This window comes from Symphodus melops (genome assembly GCF_947650265.1).
Source record: "Symphodus melops genome assembly, chromosome: 1".
Classification (NCBI taxonomy): Eukaryota; Metazoa; Chordata; class Actinopteri; order Labriformes; family Labridae; genus Symphodus; species Symphodus melops.
In genome coordinates, this window is record NC_136691.1 from 47984787 (window position 1) to 48006364 (window position 21578).

Genomic DNA, 21578 nt, shown 5'->3' on the forward strand with positions numbered 1-21578 from the left:
GTGGGTATAAAAAAAGATGAATTCAGTTTGAGATAGGGTTCATATACCAACAAGAAAATGAGCCCATACATAGACTATGTGTGTGTAGAGACTATTTGACCAAGACAAAGGAATCTGGAGAACTGGAACTGATGGACTCGTCAAGTCCAAGTCCTGATTTGAATCCTATTGAACAAATCAGGCATTTAGATTCAAAGATTGATAGCACAAACGTTTGTGTGTTCATACAAAGCAAGTCTGTGGGAACAGACAGAAACTATGAACTCAATAATAAACGAGACTGCTGAAAAGTACATATTAAAATATGCCAGCAAGAATTCAAGCTGTTATCAAGGTCAAAGGAGCCCATACAAAACATTACATTTTTTTGGTAAAAAAGGGACAGTTTCTGAAAGATTTCTAAAATACTTATTATATATTTCCTCGTTTTTATGACAGGGGATCTCATAAATGTGGTAAGCGATTTACATCAGGAGAGGGGATTCATGGCACTCTGCCGAAATAGTCTTTTTCTAAATATTGGTAAAGATTATTGATGAGTGATATGGTGGAGGTACCACTTTCTCGACAGGGGGCTCCAAACTCATAAGTTCCTTATAGAACCTTTATGTGTGCTTGTTCCCCTGACTGAATAAATGTGTATGGTTGACATATAGCTTATTATTATTATTATTATTATTATTATATTTTTTTAACCCTCTAGAGTACGTAACGGAGCTATTAATAGTGGACAATATGAGAGGGGACAATAACTAGTTAACATGTGCAGCATAACACATCAGGACCTAAATTATTCCTGAAATGATTCCAACCAGGATAAGTCTGTAAAAAAAGTTGACAACAGTTGAAAACAAAACACCAGTTCCAGAAAGGACACCTCTACAGAATGAAAATAACCACCATGTGTTTGATCATGTGACCACGCTACGTACGCAAGACGACGTACGTGACGTAAGCGTTGTAGGCTTCGCCAGTTTCCTCAACCAAACACTGAACTGATAATTGTGTGATAAAACTGGAAGTCCGCCGGTGGACGAAGGGCTGCTTTCTCCAGAAAAGCACACGAACCCTGCGGCCCTCGTCCTTTCTAACCAACTCAGTCGTCTCTGCGCCGAAAAAAGCTCTTATTGTGAGCAGGAAGGCGAGAATTCCTGCTTTTAAACCCCACCAAAGGCTGCTTTTTTATTTTTGCTCTAGCTGTCGAAAGGCGGGGAATACAAAGCGACTTGTGCTCAAATCCTGTACATTTTGGACTCATTGAAGCAACAACGGGATTACTACAAAGCCAGTTCTTGCAGCAGTGACTGGTCAGCGGTAGTACATGGATTATCTGGTGAGTAATTGAACAGAAAATATGTGCTATTTCATATTCACGTCAAAGACTAGTTCTGATGTTTGGACCTGGTCTCCTAATCAGACATTGATGTGAATCAGCTGTGTGACTTTCAACACGTAGCCGAGCTGAAGTACCGGTTGTTGTTATATGCTAATGTGTCAGCTCTAGCCTGTAGCATTTGCTTATCTGTCCTGTGTGTAACAATGTCTAAACTGGTTGACCCAGGCCCCCATCAACTGTTTACACTTACAACTAACCAACTAGCTTTACCCTGGAAGTAGAGCTAGCTGTGTTATGTGTCAACATAACTGCAGTAAGTCCACAAACCTCGCTGTTGTAACTTGGGATAAGCTGCACTGTGTTTAGGTTAGGCTTCCCATGCCCATGTGTCACTGGGAGTGAGGCACCAATACAGCTTCACCAGTTTGTGTATGTGTGTGTATATATATTTATTTATTTATTCCTGTGATAAAAATCAATCATTTTCTACTATCAGCTGTGCCAGCTTTAGCCAGGGGGGGATTATGGCTCTTGGGCCTTTGCCCACATTGTAGAGGTGGGATGGGTGCAACAATAGAGAGGAAGCTGCAACTGAAAACTTTCCCTGGGAATTTATAAAGCCAGAGGAAAAAAAAAAAAGTTCAGACATTGTGCTGTCATCTCATTTGGTGGTGTGTGTGTGGGGGGGAGCAGTGTGAAATGCAGAGGAACTAGCCCACCCAGTGTTATCAGTTTATTTGTAATAGGCCTCCCAAGATGTGAGACCTAAGAGGAACTTTAAACTTTGTTTCATTGTGATTCGTCCCAAGTCAGACTGTCAAAGTCCTTATACCACCTACAGGCAACAAAATAGTAAGATTTATATTCAATACAAACTTTTTTTCGTTGAGATTGTCTGTGGCTTCTGGCCTTGGAGTCAGAAATCTTATGTGGAACAAAGTTGTGCATTCTTTGAGTAGATGATTTATGGTGTAATCTCAGTTACATGGTAGTAGGAAGTTGTTTGTGCCAATAGTAAACACAAAGGGCATTGTTGTTAAAGAGCACACTCATGACAGGAGATAATAAAGAAATGATCTCATCATCTTAGCTGTTTTCTTTTTCTTTTGGCAGTTCAATAAGCTTCTCTTCATGTTGCTTTTTTTTAGTTTTCAGTTTTTACCATGTTTAGTCTTTGTCTAAATACTGACTGAGCAGGGAGAAATCCTGATCACTTGCCCAGGATGTAAGACTTTCTATGACAAACAGTTTTGTGTGAAAAGCACAGCTGTAACTATGCAGACTGCTGGAGCCTAGTGCTTGGCTGTCCCCTTAAGGTCACGCTCTCAACAGGCACAAGGCCGGGTTACCTGCTGTGAAACACTGGAGACCTGGCACAAAACCCAGGCCAGAACTATGCCTCTCTTTTCGATTTAAATCAATAAGAACTTGTCACTAAACCTGCAATGTTAAACTGTAGCATCTAACTATTGAGCCCTTGTGTATCCAGTACCACACAAAATATGACTTTTTAGAGATATAACAGCTATTTATTAGTTTAAAATACTTTATGTGGATACTGTATAAATACTGTATGTGGTCAAAGATTGAGTGACAACAACCACTAGCTGCTGATCATAAAGTACATGGTAATAAGGGGTGTGGCAGATAACAGAGCAGCGTTTCCTCTGCTGTACCACACTTCTACTCATCAGGCTCAGACTACATGAGTTGGGAAACATTTAGAGAGATAGTTTAGTGAGTGATAGTTTTTTAAATTGTCCATTGATCTCAATCAAATGGTTTTATTGCTGAAGACTTAGCTTGTCGTTTAGCCGTAGACTGATATCTGCATGATAGAATGATACATAAACATTTACCCATTTAGTATTCCTTCCTTTGTTTCTAAATGTTGCAAGTGGATGAACAACATTTGACAGAGAAAATACCAGCTATAGGGGCTTTCACACAAAACTCCTGAAGTTATCGGGCTGAGTTGTGGTGTGCATCAGGGCTTTGTCTTCTCCTCCTGTCAGTATGATAGGCTATCTGCTGAAATGACTTGACTCCGTGTCTCTTTAGCCAAACGCAGCTCGGATTAGCAGATCAACTTCAAGGTCTACCTGCTGAAGTTGTGTTTAAACTGTTCCCTCGCTGTCTTAAATCAAAGATGAATAAAAGAAGCGGGCTGTGGTGGTGACAAGTGGTCAAAGATCATACTTTTTCTCCTGACAACCTTTTTGCTGATCGTAGCGCCGCTAAAACATCTTCTACTCGATTATAGACATTCTATGTCCAACAAGTTATTCACAATAAAAGTTCCATGTTTAAATGTCTGAATGCTTCAATCTCACTTTGATGATTACAGAAAGACATTTTAACTGAAATTGAAACTCAATCCATTGCCCAGCCGTGTGCCAGGGTTTGTCTAAGTTTGCAGCACTGACTACAGCAGGCTGAAACGTTACTGACATGAAGCTGATTGTTTGACATGCAGGTATGAGCTGTCGCCTGCATGCTAACAGACGGGTGGGAGTATGCTCAACAAAGTCACTATACAAATATCAACCCTCTATGACCCGTTCTGCATGAAAGTCAACAGAAAAAGAAAATCAAATCTATGTATTTTAGAATGCTGAAATGTATTTCTTTTTGTATAGCAGCTCTCCATGGCTTTTCTCCTTTTTCAAATAAACAAAATACTTTGGGGGAAAATCATTTTTCTTTCTCAACCTGCTGTTCCTGTAAAATCTGCCTACAATTCCTAAGAATGACATACCAAGGGCCTGGGCTGTCAGAACCCAACGAAAACTATGACCAAAAAATGGAGGTACTTTGAGCTAACTGTGTTGTAGCATCCCATTTAACAGAAAGGAAAGGCACGTGAGGGAAAGATCCTGGCAGCCGGAGTACAATTTGAATAAAAGTGATCAGATGTGTTTACATTATGTGTGGTCAAGCTGGCCATTTGGTTTTGAGTGCAAAGCCTCCAGTTGAACACAAGTCTCTGCTCTAAACCTGCTAGCAACATGTCAGTCATGTTGTTGTCTGTCTGATGGATCGTTGCAGTGATTCCCTGGTGTCCCTGACCAAGACGGCGAGCAGCACAATCAATAGTGTTCAATCAAACATCGAGCAGCCAAACATACAAAAACTACATTATTAGATTTTAAAAAACCTCATTAGCAAATCCAAATAGCAACTGTGTGTCAATATCATTCAGATATGATGAACATCAGTTGGCTAAGAGATTTGATGTTGCTGGTTTTATTGCTATTTATTTGAAAGGTTGGGTCCATTTAAAGCCACAAGATGCAGTTTGTTAAGCAGAGCTTCATAAGTGACTCACAATGCTTTTTTAAAAAAACAGATTTTTCCGAACCTTCCATAAAACTGAAGGAACTCCTGGAGTTTACATGCAGTAACATACTATTTGGAATTGTAACATACCGTAAATGAGTAGTGTGACAGTGAAAACAACTTGAAGTTGCATCTGGTCATTTTTATTCTTCAAAAATATGGTCATCTGAGCTACCTGTTGCTGGTGTTACTAGTTTTAATGTAGCCCTGTTGGGTTACATTTGAGTACTCTGCATTACTGTCTATGTGCAGTATGTCAGCAGGTAGTGGCAGCTCCCACTACTAGACAGCTGATCTGACCAAAACAGCCTATTTGAACATGACTCACCTTTCTCCATGAACCGAGCGACTGCAGACAAAGCATCCCACAACAGTTGTCTAAATCCCTTTGACCGCTGCAAACTTCAATGGATGATCCGTTCATCCAGCTCTATGCATAGAGACCGGAGGTTTTCATACTTCATGGAGCTGTGCTTACAGTATGGGCATAGCGTGTGGGTGGGTAATAGTGACTAATCCAATTTGTAGTCTTATTCTAGATCCCTAGTTGTCACTGGGCCCGTAATCTCTCTGTAGAGATTCTCACAAACTAATCTCAAGCTTGTGTCTGTTGCATGATCCTTGTGGCAGTAGTTGTTATCTTTCTCTGAAGATTTTGGGGAGTAAATACAAGGCAACTTCCTACTCTTCAATCTTATCTACAACCTCTTAAATCCTTGCTGTATAGCTTTTCCTGAAAAGAAATGGACCGTGTGAATTGCTGACAGCGAGACAGTAAAGGGCAGGACCTATATTGAAGACCTGACACTGTTTTGCTTCTGATCCTCCTCCATCCATTCATTTACTCCAGAGGCTTGGCTTGTTAGTTGCCGGGGGTTACGCTTGTTGCTGAGCACAATGTCGGAGCACATGCAGCTCTCCCTTGCCTTGTGCAGGATTGGGCTTTACACGGTAAGAAAATGCATGCAGACACACTGCTGTCTGTTTTGTAGAGAACGGCCGGGTTGTTCACGTGTGTTAGATTGATTTCTGTTGTTTTCACCGGGGTATAGTGTTTCCTCGATGAGTTTTAAACCAGATTCTGCTCATGAAACATGGGCTGCTGCTTCACCGTAGCTTTGTCACTGAATGAAGAGTATGTTCCGTTTAATTTGAGTGGGTGTTCACATGTTATTAAGGTGAAACAAGTGGATGTCTTTGCTGTGAGCTGTAAATGAAACCTAGAGAGAACAAGCTGTCTCACAGTATAGACTTTTTCTCTAATAAAAGATAGATTTATTTTTCCTGCAGCTCCTAGCAACTGGCTCGATCAATGGTTGGAGTTCAAGCTGCCTTAAGAGCAATGCAGTTATGAATGGATGAATACATAAGAAGGATATGGTGGAAATATAACTGAAGTTGTTATGAATGTGTGTTTGTAGTGACAAAGGTGTAAAATGAGTGCAGATGGTGATTTTTGCCTTAGCTGTACATTTCACCTTGGTGTGTTCGTTAGGACATGAAACAGTTTTCCATTGTGGCAGTGGTACATATTTCAACATTTTAAGATAGTTGTATTTTAACCACTGCTGACGACTCATGTTGCCCATTGTCAGATTCCTGTTATTGCTTAACCGATTGGTGAAGCTTTCTTTCAGAACATTAACAGAGAGCTTTTTTTTTTTAATGTTTAACATAAGGCAACCATGAATGTAAAAAACACGCCATTTAGGTTGCTTTAGAAAGAAAATTGTTGGGACAAATGTATAACTTAGTTCTTATAAACTAAACTTGCCAGAATGGACAAAAGGACTGAAAAATATTGTAAATGTCTTGAACCAACAGCACTTAATGCTACTGGAAGAACGTGTCTTATCAATACTCCTATTTCTGTGATGTGCTACCTTTACATCTTATTCACAAAGTATCTCACTTCTAGTTATTTATCTTATTGTAGAGCAGAGAGATGAATAGATTTTTCTCAATTAAAAAAGAAAACAGATTTTTACTCTTAACTTTGTTCCGTACTGTAACAGGACTGCAGAGCTCCCCTGAGCTCCTGCACTTCATATATTTACTGTTCTCTTTAGACTGAAATGAAAAGACATACAGTATCGCAGCCTGGTCAGCCCTCATGGAATTTTTTTTTTGCTGAAACAGTCTTCTCTGTAATCTGGGAGTGATTCCTTTGTGTAGAGTTCGACAACAAACCTTCTTTAAATTACTCTATTTGAGGTTCTTTGTCAAATTATAAATACTTGTCCTTATAAATCTCTTTTATTCCTTGTTGTTATAGTTTATTTTTTGTCTCTATCCACCGCTGTCTTCCAGCGTCTCCTTTTATTCCACTTTTCAAGCCTCACAGCTGCAGCAGATGGCTGTTCAGCATGAGTCTGTAGCTTCCAGGTTTCTGCCCGCTCATATGCAGTTTTTCCTTGCCACGGTAACTTTTCTAAATGTTGCTTATAGTGCTGAGCTTCTCTTTTTGTAAAGTATCTTAACGTTACACGTTTTAACTGATCGCTCATATTCAAATTAAGATTGATTGATTCATTGATAGATGTCTAGGTCTAAGATATGAATGAAAATACCATGTAAATATTAACAGTACAACAATACAAGAGCTGGATTGGCTGCTTGACTTTCTCCTTAAGTTACTGATGCTGTACAGATCGTTGTGACGGAAGACTTCTTCAAAGCTCATTGATCTTCTCCTAGCTATACTTATTCAATCCACCGCCTCTGCCGTCCTGTTGCTCACATTAAAGGATGTTTTACCTCATTGAATCATACTTTTAAAATACAGCAGCTGCACTGTCTTACTAATGCTAACTATACTGAATTAAAGCTCAAGCTTTAGGTTCTTCCATGCACTCCCTCTCTAAATTCAGCTCAAAGGACTAATCAGAGCACTTTTAAAATATCTCTTTATTAATTTGATAGACTGTGTCATGATGTACAATGATCATTCAGCAACATTTTTTCCTTGATATCATCTCACAATCAGCGGTCCGTTAAGTTCTTGGTCACAGCAGGTGCCATGTGCCCTTAGTAAAAGTGACCATGTGTTTGGGTGCCAATTTCCAATGCTGCTCTTTAGACGCTATCTTTGTAGAATGCTTTAACCATTAAAGGTCTAAATGATCGTATTAGGCACTCCATGGTCACCTCATTACATTATTAATGGAGTGGAAAATGGCTGCAGCTGAACGCTGGCTCTGACCCTCAGGCTCAGGCTAAGTCATTCAGACCAACGATCGTAAGGCCGGGTTGATAACACTCCAGTGATAGCAAAAAATGATAATCGCAACAATTTTGATTGATATTGAGATCTCGATTCTTAAACATGAGTACGATTTTGATTTTTACAATATCTGTCTTCTTAACATTTAAACATTCTGTTGAACACACCGACAAACGAGAACAATGTTTCTGACGTAGTGCTGGTGTATTCTTGTAGCCAAAACAACAAACGCTTTGTTAACAGCGTTCAGCTTTGTTCTTTAAAATAAGAGTCTAAAGCTTTGTTTCCACCAAGCGGTTAATTTCGTCCTGGTACGGCACACATTTTGTGGTGTTTCCAAAGACTAAAGCCAGCAAAGACCCCCAAATTACAGACCCCTACCGTCTTATTTCTTGGACCCTTTTGTTGTGGTGCCAAGTATATCCATCCGACCCTAAAAGGTGGAGCTAAACACTGCGGTCCGTTGATTGGTCCTGTCCGACAGCGGCATTAAAAGACAAACACAAACCTGCCATGTTTAAATACAGTCGCTTGTTTTTTTGGCTGTATTTCTCCTCGCGGCACACAGCCCTCTCTGTAACAAAGCTTGATTTGCGTTTTGCAACTAAGAACCACATGCTAATGTACAGTTTCTCACTCAGAGGTGTGTTAATTTGTCCTGATATCAAGCGTCCGATTGCGCAAAACACCATGAAGTTATTTCTCCTCTCCTTTCGTTTACTTTCTCCTCTTATGGAAAAAAACAAACAAACTCAAACCAAACTCAACAGCGGTCATATTTTAGTAGCGGCTCTCCGCTGCTGCTGAATGCATACAGGGGAAACACTGCATTGACAAAGGAGATGAGTTGCTGGCTGTTGGTCTTTGTTTCCTGTGTCGCGTTTTTCTTCTTTGTTGAATTTATTAGCATCGTATCTAGCTGCTATAATGTCATGCTATTATGTAGCTGACGCGGATATCGCCATCTGGCTTAGACGCCGCCTTCAGTAGGGCACGGTTGGCTCTGAAAACGCAAACCGGATCAGGCTCTACCCAACCAAACCGTAGCAAACTGTACTGATCCATACTGGACCGCTTAGTGGAAACGGTTAAAAGCACGAGAGGTGGCCAGACATGTTTTTGTTTTTTTAATTCCATGCAGAATAATGGTAACAGGAGGAGCAACACACTCCTCCTGTTACCTGTTCATAATGGTTCATCGTTATGTTTGTCGTCACTCCCTCTTCCCTCAGTCTCCTATTTGTTGTTTCATTGTAAGATTGCCCTCAAAGTTGAGATGTGACCAGTGTGATGTACAGCACTCCTTTAAACATTTCTGATAGTCAGGATGACATTCACAGATAATAATAATCTTCAATCAGAGGAGCTGCAACAAACCTAGTTTGTACAGTTGGAATTAATTTCCATCCAGATGTGATTCAGGCAGCGTGAGATCAAGGCCAGGCTAATAGCTGCTGCATTTATCTTATCAGCAAATGTATTCAGAATCACGTTAGACGAGCCTGATTTAGCCTTACCATCCTAAAGGAGTGCACTTTTCTTTCCATTATACATGTCATAAGCCAAGCCAACTGAAAGTAATGCTGTAGCTACAGGTACACAGGCAGACGACAACAAACAAATCCTGACAACAATAAAAGCAAACAAGCACGCACGTACGCAGACAATAACTTCATAGAGTAAAACCAAACAACAGATACACAGATACAAAAGTCCATCTGATATGAAGGGAAATTCATTTCAAGCAAAGGTAGATGTAGAAATCAGTTTCTCCACTTGCTTAAAGGTTCAGCCCAGCGTGCAACTAAAAAGTAGAAAGCCTTTGTACCTGTTAATGCATGCTTGATTTAAATAGAGAAGTTACACTGCTGCATGGCTCCACAGTTCAAAGGACCACATGTGAGCAACACATTCACTTGGTCACTACGATGCTCTTTTTTTTTGCACTAAGAACTGAAGTGACATTTCATTCTTATTACAATATGCAGGCAACATGTTTCAAGCCAGGGAGAGGGCGGCAAGATGCCTTCCAGAAAAACTAATAAAGATTGAAAACATTTTGAAATGTTTTATTTTACCCATTACTCTGGTGTTGGACAGGTGGAATTATCTTAGTTTATGAAATGGCAGCACGAGCAAACAAAGCCATCAAACATTTCTGACGGAAATCATATCAGTCGTTATCTCACCTTTCAAAGCGAGCCACTATGATGACCGTCGTTGGACTTTACGCCAACTCAGAGCTAGGATTAAGGTTATAACACGTGCCTACCTTGGAACAGTCTCAGCTGGTGCAACACCTCAAATGTAAGCAGAGCGTAAACATAAGTTAAAACTTGTCTTCAAACTAGGCTACGCATGAACTTATGCGCAGCTGGTGCAACCTGCAGTGCTGGTCTTGATTTTCTCTGTTTGATATGGACATACAGTAACATTAGTACTGTAACATTTAACCACTCACAAGTCCCATGATGCACTGCTCTTCATGTTTTTAACAAAACAACCTGTCCACGGCAGGCTTTAAGAATATTTTCTTTTCCTCATCTCATAGTTCACCAATCTGCCAGTGGCCATGACGCCTTTGACTTGACAACAAAATACCTTTTTAATATCATTGCCTGACAACAAATGTTCTCCTATTTTGAGGGACGTGTATTTTTAGCTCAGGCGCTAGGTGTAATCCACTCTTAATGTTAAGACTTTATCTAACAGATCACTACCTATCATGAACCTAGAGCTTTAAATCTGTTTCCCTGTTGGAATAGTGTTAACCATTTACAATACACCATTAACTAAAGACAGAACATGATACAAGTATTTCTTGAATTTACTTTAACATGGAGTACATTTTTATGCCTATGTTATGTCTTTCAGTGTTGCGTAACTGAACCAGAAAGCTTCATGAATTAGTGAATAATTGATTTTAAAAAATGTTAGGCCTGGGGGACTTGTACATCAGATTTTTTTTTTTATTGCCTATTATGTCAGAAGGTTTCTGCACAGTAAATAAATCCTTCTTCCCACAGTGTTTGAGCAGCATACATTTCCAACCTCCTTCCGTGCTCTTGAAAGGCAGGATGGGAGCAGCCATTCCCCCATCCTGGTCTATGAATATCCCACACCTCAAAATAACTACAATACCTGGTGTGATGACGACTGTGATAACCAAGGGCCACCCACTATCGAGTACGGTTTCCTCAAATCTGACTGCCAGTTTTTTACCCGTCTGTTTTGCGTCAAGGACATGTTGGGAAGGAATTTGGCTCTGGCTGTTTGGGAAGCAACAAAGAATAGCTTCCTGTTTGACATGTATTGGCTGACAGATCTGGGCAATGCCACATTTGTCCTTTGTTGACCATGTAATGTATATCCTGTCACTTTTTAGTTCCAGGTTTTATGCAGTAGTTTCTGTACATGTCGTGGCCCAAATTAATTTGTGATGTATTTCTAATTAATGATGTTGTGGTCATGTTTCAGAATCAGCTTTTTACGTATGCACTGGATCCTTTACAAACACTGAGATAGTAGACACCAGTTCATGCTCAAGGTCCAGTAAATTTACACAAAAGAAGAAAAAAAAGGAGCAGTTAGGCTATGAAGTAAAAATGGCATCATAAAGATAAAATTGGTTAATAAGAGTGGGAACAACCAGATCAGTCGATTACAGAGGTTGATAAGGTTCTGTTGTTTGAGTGGTTGAGTTCAGCTGCTACAGTCAAGAAAACTAAAAAGGAAAGCAGTCAAAAGTGAAATATGTTTGCGTCTGGAAAGTGTTTGTGCTCTACACCCTGCCACAATCTAACATTGCCATAACTCTGTCCAATACATGCACTACTTGTAAGTGCAATTTGCCTTTTAGTATTTCTGATACGCTTTTAGTTCAACAATGAAGACAAGGAAAATAAAACAACATGCACTATTAAGATGTCATGCATAATTTACATTTTAAAATCCTGCAGCTAAAAGCGCTGTGATGATCATTTAAAGAATTCACTCCCTTTGGGGTCAACAGAATAATCAGAAAAACTAGAAGAAGTCTGATAGGTGTTTGGTATGCCTCTTGGTAAAGTAAATGTGTTTTGATCTGAGATGGAACAAAAAAGGGAAACTTTGCTTTGAATACTAATTTAAGTTCTGGAAGATTATGAAAAACCCCCACTGGATGAAGCAATAAGATAAAGTGTGTTCACATGTACACGTGAACACACTTTATCATGTAACCCTGATAGTTGTTGAGTTAGGATGTCATGTCACAGAATCATTTTGTACAAAGATGTCTTTAATTTGGATTTGAAGTTAACACAAAACGTACACCCTTTTACACACTGCACATTCAGGGTTCAATACACAGTGAGATTAAAACACACAGGTCACACATGAACTGTTTTCCTGGACATAGACTTTACCAACGAGGAGTGGGCTTTACATGATAAGGAAACCTGAGCAGACATCCATGCAACATAATACAATAAAAAAAAAAAAAATTCAACAGATTTACATCACTTTTTAAAATATATTACTCCATAATATCATCCAAACTTACTTCCCTTTATGTAGTCCACAGGCTAAAATGTGTGGCTTTAATAGTCTGGTGCTCTGGACTCAAAGTGTGGTCCATGATTCTAGAAGTCATCTGTGCATGTGATGGAGGAGGGAGTGGCATACAGGGGGCGTGGCCTCAATAGCCCTGCAGGAAGCAGTGTGCTCCGTGCATGTGATTGAGGAATAGCATAGTTATTCAAGTGCACAAGCGCTATTTTAATCAAGTATGCTACATTTAAGTTACGTTTTTTCCCTGTTTATTCCTGTTGTGTTCCATGGAAAGCTTTCTACTTTGAAAATTCCCAGAATTTTGCAACCCTAACAAGAAAGACACAGTTTCAGTTAGATATGTTTGTATAGCTCACAGGTTCTGATAGCCTTTACAGTCAAAGTTCTTCCTCTAACGGCCTCGAATGTGAAACCTCTCCCTGTAGGTTTTTGTTGTGAGACGCCTCAGAGCGTCTTTCTGTTACACAATAGTCTTTGTTCCCATGACAAGGCACAGACCCATGTTCATGGCCTGACGCACAGATTTTAATATGCTTATCCACAAGACATTGTATTACATGACAACGCTGCAATCTCTTTTACTAATCCTCCAAGACAGAGGGCCTCCGGTTTTGTTAGTCCAAAACCAAGTAAATTCAAATGTTTCCAGATGACGCTTTTAGTTACTGAACTGGAAGCGTCAGTCGATTAAAATCTGGGAAGGTTTAAACGCAGCATCATTCTTAATTATTTATCAGCAACTGCTTTGATTTCTTGCTAAAAATCACGTTACTATTTTTCTTAACCCTGTAAATAGCAATATTTCTTATTTGGCTTTAAAAACAATCATTTTCCGGCCGGGAACATACTTACATGCTGCTAATATTCATGACTTTTAAATTAGACTCAGTACTTTGTTTCCTCAGTCACAGTTTGTCTCCATCTCTTACATTTCTATACCGGGGAACAGTTTTCTACATGATGCTTGACGCTTGTTGACGCAATCTCTGAGGGACTGCTAATTATGACAATGGAGCTATGGCTGAATGTGCTCCACTTTCTATTTCTGATGGCTCCATTTCACAGCAGCTAAATGGATTTTTTTCAACCTTTAAGAAGAAACCATGAAATAAGTCACTGTTGATTTACCTTAAGAACAAAATCAGCTCAAAGAACAGCAATACTGGAAACTCCCAATTGTTGACCATGAGCCCGCAGAGCTTTCTTGTCTGTGAGATGAACTATTAGACAGTGCTTCGTGTCCACATAGATATTGAGCCCAGATAAGTCTATGCCCGCATTCAAACGTTATCTTCTTTGATACAAGTGATGAGTGAGACCTGATCCCATTTTTGTCCTCGACATTTGATCTTTTTTGTCTTATGTGGTGGAAGTGTGACAAGAAGTAAGATGTGCAACTGTGCTGTTGATCTCTACATATAGCCACATTAATGCATGAATGAACTATGAGCTGAGCTTCCTTCTGAAAGTATATTCAGCTTAAAAATAAGATCACCACTGACTACTTGAAATCTTCACACAGTGGTCTGTTGGGACGTCCTCCAGGCCCATTTAACATTTATGGTCAGGTTATGTCATGGTGAAAAACTATGAAATGACTAAGTTAATTTGACATGCTATATGATATTATATGTTCTCATTACACTAAACATTTTCAGTTAGACTGTATGATCAGTTCTTAAATCAAACATGGAAACTGTACTGCAAACTGAGCTGGTTCCCTCCAAGGTTTGAGTTGAAGGAAAGAGTAATGGCGCCCTCTGTTGTCCTTGAACAGACACTGTTGTAAAGTAAGCAGGATGATGTTGAACTTATTGAGGTCATCTCTCTATGGAGGTCATGTATATATTCCATCTGAAGACTCTAACTTGTTCCACTTAACTCCAGGACCAACGGCCTGTTCTTTTTAACTCTGCATAAGAACTTAAGAAGTGTTTCTTTAATGTTGGGATCACAGGCAGCTGACAGTCCCTGTTATGTGTTTTCAAATGATCAAAAGCAGATGGAAACACAGCACATAGGAAAGTGGCAGAGGGGCTTCTATCAATGTATTCATCAATAAGCCAAGACAAAGAAATTACTCGCCAACTATTTTGATAATGGTTTATTTGGGTTCATAATTTTTCAAGCAGAATGCTTTAAACATGCTGGATCCTGCGTGTGTGTAGCTCTGATAATGGAACATAATGACAACAATTGTATACTGAACCGGTTAACCAATTACATGTCAAAGCATTTTTGTACACTTTGATGAAAATAATCAAATGCGCAGCCAAAGAAAATATGCTCCACCTGAAATTTTGATTTTGATGATTTTAAAACGAGACTACGCAAATGTGAAAAATTTGCAGCAACAACGATATTAAAAACAGTTGATTAAAAACACGTCTCTGAAAGTGTTGAAGTGATTAGAAGTTGTGTGAGAAATGGTCCCAACTCACCTCACTTGATGTCAGCTACTATTACTAACACAGATGGTCTCTTAAAACTAAATGCAACATTCAAAGTTTCCACAACACTTTACTCAGTGTGAAAAGATCTAATGAAATATCTTATCAATGAAACATTCACTTCAAGCACGTGAACAGTTACTTGCTAGATGAGTGATTAACAATTGATTACTTGAACATCCTGTTTGAAGGAAGCCAAAAGATGTATTCATTCCATCATTTGTTTAATTGTTTAGGAATCTGTCCGAGTCCATGATTGTTTTATAATTATGACCAGATTGAAATGATTTTGCACTGCCCTGCACCTACGAGATCTGAGCAGCGTAACTACCTCCTTTTTTCAGATTGAAATATGAACAGCATGTTATCTTGAGGTAGTTTTTTTTTCCAGACCTACATTTTCCACTTTTTTTTTTTTTTTTGAGAATATAAAGTCTGTCTCGAGTGTCTTTCAAAATGTCTGGATTTACTGTCCACAGAACTCTTATGGGATGTAGTGTGGCTAGAAGTAAACATTTGAAGTCCAAATCTCCTTCATCTGTCGAAGAGATTGAATTTCTTCCTTCTTGAAGAATAGTCTAACATCCCAACAGACACAAAGGACCAAGTTACAACACAGACTGAACCTCATGAAAGATGGTATGCTCCAGTATACTGTCTGATTTCACCTCTACAGCTGAGACAAAGGATCTTACTGAAGGGATCTTTTGTTTAAAATATTTGATTTGAGGTGCGCTGGTGGCACAGGCCCAGGTTCGACTCCGGCCTGTCCCTTTAATAGAAGGCACAAAAAGCCCACAATAGATATTTAGAATATTTCTTTTGAGGGGACAAAAAGCAAAATTTGTCAGAGATAAAACAAATCTTTAAAGCGTATTTGTATTTGTGTACAAATATTGCCAGTGCTGTTGGACTTACACATACAGCAGTACACTGGACATCATCCTACTTCCAACACAACTCTCCAATAAAACAAATAACTATGACATCAAATGTACATCAATCAATACTACAAATCACAATAATATTTATAATTCATAAAAATTGAATTACATACACGGGTATGTATGTATCTAAATCAACAAATCCAAAGGTTTCAGTTTGTAATGAGAACAAAGAGAAACAGGAGTGTGACTTTTAATTTTATTTTATTTTTTTTTTAAGATTTATTTTTGGCGTTTTTATGCCTTTATTATAGAGGGAGGAAAGTGGATAGTCGGAAAGGGGGAGAGACATGCGGGAGATGGGCCACAGGCCGGACGCGAACCCGGGCTGCCCGCGCGTGAGGACTGAGCCTCAATACGTGGGATCGCGCGCACTGCCGCTGCGCCACCGGCGACCCCAGGAGTGTGACCTTTTAGCAGTTGTTCTAAGATTATTATTTTTTTACAAACTTGACCGCACACGTGAGCTCAGAGGCAAATGGCAAATCTTGATTTTGTCTGGAAATTAGCAATCTGAAACCACTTCTTTTAAATCTCAAATCTTCCATGGTTTAAGATGACATAGCATTTTTTTTAAATTTACATTTATGAAACACCAGATAGTTTATAATACGGATAATAATATAATTCAGGGATCTAATTGAGTTCTTCTGATGCATGATCAATTCAGCTCTCCATCCTCTGGGTGGAGCCATATAGTCATGGATCAGCTCCAAAGTTCAGCACTGACTACAACTTCCTGACGTTATCACGCTGAAACCCCCCAAATCAAACTTCTCTGTATGAGGCAAACTATTGGAGAAAACACCTTACTAACCCCACAGCCAACATTTACGCTTTGTTATTATGAACTTTAGGATGTTTCCTTGTATTAGATCATGCAGACTGCATGATCAACTGATGTTTGATAGTATATTTTCATATTTACCTGATGTTTGTTTAAGATTCTTTAATAAACTTTCAAAGAGATGTACAGATGTACCTTTAGCCAGTTAGGAGCGAACTGAAAGTGGAAGATCTTGTAGTAATGAGTAATAGGAATAGTAATCATTTGAAGAGTATTGGCCCATTGAAAGATTGCCATCTTTTGTTCCAGCGTGTTAATAGTGTGCAGTTGTTTTCACAAAAGTGAAAAGATATGAAAAGTTTCTAACCCCTTCGTGTCTTCGAAGATTGCACATGAAAAGTATTTGTTTGGATTCTAATAAAAACCAGTACAAGTGGATTTTTTGTGTGCCTTTTCTTTTCCCGTTCCTCAGATGAACTTTACAGAAGGATTTAGTAAAGCAAAGTACTTTTATTTAAACCCGTGATATTATGTCCTGGGGACAATATTTAAGGCTCAACAAAAAAGGATCATTTTAGAATCTGCCAAAAAGTACAACAAATTCTTCGTTTGTCACATTGTTTCTCAGATGTAAAATATCAGGTGCTATCTTTAAAGTTAGAGAGAGAAACATACAACCACAACTGGTAGGCTAGATGCTCTCTCTCTCTCACTCTCTCTCTCTCTCTCTCTCTTGGGGGGCAAGACTCCAAGACGACTTGAGAATCAGGTTGCACTGTGTAATGTCATAGGTAGGCCTGTGATGGATCATGGCACAGTTGGCCTCAGTCTGTTCTTTCCTGTCTCTGCCTAAGTAAACGTTTCCCTCTGTGCTCAGTCGTTTATGAAAGCCTTTTACGCAATACTGCCATAGGCACATCTATCCATCAGCCTTGGCTCTCTCTGTGCATATGCACGTGTGCTTATTTCCTACTTGTCTGGTGTCCATCTCTTCTTCCGGTAAAGTATGATTTTTTTTATAAAAGTGGAGTGGCCTCATGATTTTTTTCTGACTCGAAGCAGGCCGAGCTGTTGCACAGTCACTCATGGTGCTTATCTTTTCCATCTTTGTGATTATTCATTTTGTCATATACCAGAGATAATTCCAAAAGTCTTGTATGGCATTACATTTTATGATTGTCAATACTTCCAGTGGACAGTTTATCTAGCTGAGTCAACTACGGTAAACTGTGTGCCTTTTTATTTCCACATCCGTTTGCATGGATTAACTTTACAGGAGGAGAGAGACGGATCATATTTTTGTATGCGTTACTTAGCCTCCTGTGTCTTTCCGCAATCCTGATTCATTTCAGTCAAAGATTATAAGTTGATCTTCTGCAATGTGGTGTCACATTACAGCTTTCATCATTTTTTGACAGTGAGACATGGACAATGTCCTGCCTTCCAGTAGGTGTCAGAAAAATGCAGAACAGACACAAAGATACTCTAACTATATAACACGCCTCGATATCCCACATTACAGAAATGTAAAACCATTCAACTAGTTAAACAGGTAATGGTGCTGTATTAATATGATCTATTAACATTTATGCCTGTCCATGATGATGAGAAGGAGGATGGGCTTGCATGATGTGATATGTTTTTATCCCTTTGAAGTAGAAAAGACATGTGGAGTCCATTGGTTTCAGGACGCTCCCTGTGTGGGATTAAGTCGTATGGTTTGTGTAGTGGTAGCCTGCGCACACGTGTTCCTCTGGTTCAGCCTCTTCTATCTTCACCATCTTTCACACACATGTACACTGCAGTCAGAAGTTATTAGGACAGTGACACATGTTTTGTGTTGTTAGCTCTGCACTCGAGCTCAGTGGATTTGAAATGAAACTCTGACTATGGAGTGGAAGTTCTGCCTTTCTGTCCTACATGACTGTTTACGGGCAGTGTGCAGCTATTACCTCCAAAAGGACACACAAGTCGTCTTATTTAGTATTTGGTTACAGATGATTATAAGCATCCAAAGGCATACGTCCTAACAATGGACGTGGGGGCCACAGTTTGGATCTGATTTACTATTGCATAAGCCCTTTGAGACTGTTGTTTTTGAGAAGTTTGCTTTGTACTGAAGAAAGACTTAGGGAAATAAAATAATACACAAGAAAATAATTCCAAAAGCAAATGTGGTGTGTAAACAGTTTAGGGGCGTTGTTTGATTGGTTTGTATACTCACAACGAGGCCATTTTTACTATCCACCCCTCAAACCCCCAAACACCCCATCTCCTCACAATTAACAAGAGGTGAACGAGTTTAGATGGTGGGTTGAGGGGGAGTTGGTTAAAAATGGTGCCAATAACAACCTCCTTACAATAGGGAGGACCCCCCCCCCCCCCCCACACACACACACACACACACATAAACAATGTACTTGAACCAAACAGCAGAAAGCGATCGAGGCATTTGCTTGGGAGGTGTATGCTAACTCTCTGATGGGGTTAGAAGAGCTAGGTGAAAGTGGAATTGAGGTTTTTGAGGCGGGCCCTACAAAGAATCTCGCCAGCCACAACGGAGGGGCCCAAAGTGTGTGATTATTAATTACTGATGGCTTCCCAGCCTTTGAAATCAGGGGGCCTTAGACATCAGATGTGTGGAAGAGGCAGAGGAGCGAAAGGCCTGTCATTACCATCACAGAAACAATGTTCAAATTTGGCTGTCATGCATTTTTCCCTAATTGACTGTTTTGATGCAGGACTTTTTTTTTTTTTTGTTACTGATGGGGCACTGAAGCCCCACTCCTCAGTCTTGATGTGGAGAAGTTGGTGGGCTTTTTCCTGCACCCAGCAAGAACCTTCCGGAGTTTCTTTGATGGCAAGGAAAGCCACGGAAGATCTCAGGGGCCTCATTGGCCACCATTTATGTAATGGCGCCATAACACTCCATTTCTGATTCCTGACATGAAATGAGAGGAGGAAAAGTAGAGTATGAAAAGCATACAGTTTGTGTTATGTGCTATATGAACTGTGTGTGTCTGCAGGGTGGTACTTTTTGTGTGTGTGTGTCTGCAATGAAAGGAGGAGGCCATGGACCCACAAACCACATGAGGGGTCTCCTTATTTGCATAATTAACTGTTGACACTAACTGTGCTTAATGAAGGCCTATTGAAGTCAGTGACCCTTTTACACAGCTTGCCCCTGGGAATGAGAGGCTCCTCCGGCAAAGGTTAAAACAATGTGTCTGGTTAACTTCCGACAAACGCGCCGAAACGCCCCAAAGTCTCAGAGAACGACCTCTGATTTCCCAGACCTGAAATACCACCAGATGTTTGGCTTTGGCGTTCTAATTTTTGTTTTGCAGAATTGACACAATCACTGTTTTCTTTGTAATACTCAAGCAAATGAATTGCACAACAGTATCAAATAACATACTGTCAAAGCAATACTGTGTTCCAAAATATTGGAGCACATTCACATTTTTTGGACAAAAAAGTGAATTTCATAATATGTATTCCATAAATGATAAATTATCATTCATAAAAAATGATCATTTAATAAGAACAAACAAAAAGCCTTTGAATGTAGTCAGATTTTGAAGTTGCAACTTTCAGCGTTTGTATGCAAGTATAAAGTTTCACAGAACAGAGTAAAATAAGTCCAAAGAGAGTTCACAGTGTTTCAGGTTTAGCTAAAGGCACAGGTGCTAGAAGTGGCTGTGTAAGGCACCACGTTTAACACGGACGCTCTCGCATTTGCTCGCTCAACATCTCACTCACTCTTCTCCAGACTGCTGAATAATCAGATTATGGCGTTTATTTTCTTTATCATGATTGTAGCTATTGTTTGATTGTTGTGCCATTATTGTGTGATCTTTCAGACACTACAAAATGTTACATTTTCAACATTTACTTAGATTGTAAAAAAGAGTACCAAGAGAGCATCAATTGTAGTCTGAACTGACCCTATTGTCGAAATCAGTTTGCTTCGGCACCGTACAGTTCATGCACCAGCATCTCTCACATGATCACTAGGCCAGTATATCCTCATAATTGGTGAAGACGGAGTTTTCCATGATAAAATGTGGCCGACCTTTAAACGTTGTTATTCACTGATCAAGAGGATGCACTCCACATTGGCTTCATTTGTCAACACTGGAGGTTTCCACTTGTTGAAACCTCTGACCTGCTGGCTTTTTAAATGCATTTACATCCTTAAGGCGCATTGACCATTTAATGTTGTACGTGGTGGTGTCGCGGGCAGCTTTATGAAGATGATCCACATGCCAAATTTCCAGTGGATCATGATTTATTCTACATTGTGTGCCGGTGTGCATGATGAAAATCTTTTTGAGGTTTTTGGAGCACGTACACTTTTAGTTTGAATTCTACACACTTATGAATGAAACCCCAGGTCTCTTTAAACAGCCCAGCCTACCATGGACACGGCCTTTCTGAATGAATCAAGTGCTAAGGTGGTAATTGTGAGGTTGGGGACGATATCCAGTTTTATAGGTTTTACGTTTAGTTATAAACAGAGTTTTCAAACGACGTGTGTCACAAGTGGTAACTTTGAATCACTTGAGGTTTATTTTCATGCAAGGTTTGAGCTGGAATCAATCTTAACTGGACAAGTCCATCTGGATACAAGGAACTGAACATTTCTTCCTGATCTAGAAACAAAGCAGATGCACACACACGGTGAATTTGTTTGAACTGTAGACTATAGCTGTACGATTCTGGAACCTGTGAAATGTTATGGGAATGATGTGCACGGTAATAAAATAAGAAGCACACACTGAGTCACAGTAACTTGAGGTAAGATTGTGTGACTCTGGCAAATTTCGAGCTGAGAGGAAACAAAGTTGTCAAACACTCAACACTGTAATTGTCACTTCTCTTGAAGCCAGTGGTCTTTGATGTGTTATGACTTATTTCTTCTCACACCGCTGACACACTGGGTGCT

The 21578-nt window shown here is 39.6% G+C and overlaps 1 protein-coding gene across 4 annotated transcripts in view; it reads left to right on the forward strand.

The window, feature by feature from the left end:
• The first annotated feature begins 929 nt into the window (after positions 1-929).
• The window catches only part of LOC306822896 (ADP-ribosylation factor-like protein 15), an 85240-nt gene continuing 64591 nt past the window's right edge, over positions 930-21578 (forward strand). Inside the window, exons 1-2 of one of the 4 annotated variants that reach the window (XM_079342182.1) lie at positions 5298-5626; positions 6986-7097. In XM_079342182.1, coding sequence (XP_079198308.1) covers positions 7029-7097 — 69 coding nt within the window. In that variant the 5' untranslated portion in view covers positions 5298-5626; positions 6986-7028. Of the gene's footprint in view, positions 1334-5297; positions 5627-6985; positions 7098-21578 lie in introns of those variants that run through there. The other 3 variants (XR_013778965.1, XM_079342181.1, XM_079342183.1) reach the window with 3 other exon arrangements.